This window comes from Sinocyclocheilus anshuiensis, unplaced genomic scaffold (assembly GCF_001515605.1).
Source record: "Sinocyclocheilus anshuiensis isolate Anshui unplaced genomic scaffold, SAMN03320099.WGS_v1.1 scaffold533, whole genome shotgun sequence".
In the NCBI taxonomy this organism is placed as follows: Eukaryota; Metazoa; Chordata; class Actinopteri; order Cypriniformes; family Cyprinidae; genus Sinocyclocheilus; species Sinocyclocheilus anshuiensis.
The window spans coordinates 159,323-160,883 of record NW_015539846.1 but is presented as its reverse complement, the minus strand read 5'-3'; the positions used below and the strand labels follow the sequence as shown (position 1 = coordinate 160,883).

Genomic DNA, 1,561 nt, shown 5'->3' with positions numbered 1-1,561 from the left:
GTGTGTGCGTGCGTGTGTGTGTGTGTGTGTGTGTGTGAGTGAGTGTGTGTGTGTGAGTGTGCGTGTGTGTGTATTATGGCTGCACGATTTCAGGAAAAAAATTATTGTGATTTTTGTGATAAAAATTGTGATTGCGATTTAAAATGTGATTTAAAAAAAAAAAGCTCCAGGTTTGCTGTGCTTGTTATTATAATAAACTGAAGCCATGAAAAAAAGTTGTTACCTGACATAAACGTAAAATGAAAGAAAATAAAATAGTAAAACAATCAACTTATTTTATTTCAGCTAGTTGCCAAAGCAACATTTCTCATTTAGATTTAGTTTAACTTGATATACTAAAATAACTAACAAAAACTATACAGACATAAAAAACAACTAATAAAAATAACAAAAACACAATAAAATTACTAAAACTTTGAAATTAAAACAGAAAATAAAACAATTAAATATAAAAAACTATTATAGTATGTTATTTTTATATTATATTTATATTAAATATTTAGTGTTTACATATTAACATAACTATAAGGTAATAATATTAATTATTATTATTATTTAAAAAATAATTATTAAAAAATGTTAGTAAAAAAAAAATACACACACACACACACACACATATATATATACATATATAATTTTTCTGTAAAATAAAACAAACTAGTATTTAAGAAAAAAATTATTTACAAATATTAATTATTTACATTATTATTTATTTACATTTATGGCTTAATTTCCTAATTTATAAATGTTTAAACCATCAAGCTTTTATTTTGACAAAAAACTGCAAGAAGTCCTTAAAGATATCTCAATTTCGGTTTTATTTTGATTAATTGTGCAGCCCTTGTGTGTATCAGTGTCGGTGAAAAGAAGCTACACAAGCTAGTTAAGTGCAGAAAACGACATTAGTGAAACTAAAACCACAACAAAATTCTTCCTTCAAATTTAACTTAAAACTGAAGAGATGATGTCAGACTGAATCAAACTCCCATCCCCCCTAAAACCCCGCCTCCCAAAGACCTCAGCCAATCAGAATGCGTGATTGACAGGCAGGGAGTGTTTGTGATTGGCTGATTGTTTCACCGATAGCTGTACAAAACAATCACTCACAGCACCTTATAATACGGGTGAATGTTCGGAGTCAAGCACGTTCTGCTGATTAATACAATTATAATTCAATTTACAGCAGGGTGGAGTGAACTGCAGACGCTCGTCTCGCTGTACTCACCACTTTATCGTTTTCAGACGGCAGCTCAAAGACGCATCTGAGTTTGGAATCCATGAGGTCATCGGGTTTCGCGTCTTTCCACTGAAACACATGAAAAATAGGCAATTCATCAGCCACAACCACTAGCAGCTGCACACACACACACACACACACACACACACTAAGGCTGAACGATTTTTTTTACCAATATTGCGATTTAATATGCAATTATTTTTTAGCTCTTTATGCTCTGTATTATTCAACAAAGATAAGCTATAAATCATTGTATAGTATGACCAACACAATATTAGATAGATTAAACATAAATGTTCTTTTCTGTAGGCCAGGCCTATATGT

The 1,561-nt window shown here is 30.7% G+C and overlaps 1 protein-coding gene across 1 annotated transcript in view; it reads right to left on the bottom strand.

The window, feature by feature from the left end:
* LOC107684566 (vesicle-associated membrane protein-associated protein A-like) overlaps nucleotides 1-1,561 on the bottom strand; it is a 27,767-nt gene that overhangs the window by 6,216 nt on the left and 19,990 nt on the right. Inside the window, exon 4 of the mRNA XM_016480854.1 lies at nucleotides 1,226-1,306. Coding sequence (XP_016336340.1) covers nucleotides 1,226-1,306 — 81 coding nt within the window. The remainder of the gene's footprint in view (nucleotides 1-1,225; nucleotides 1,307-1,561) is intronic.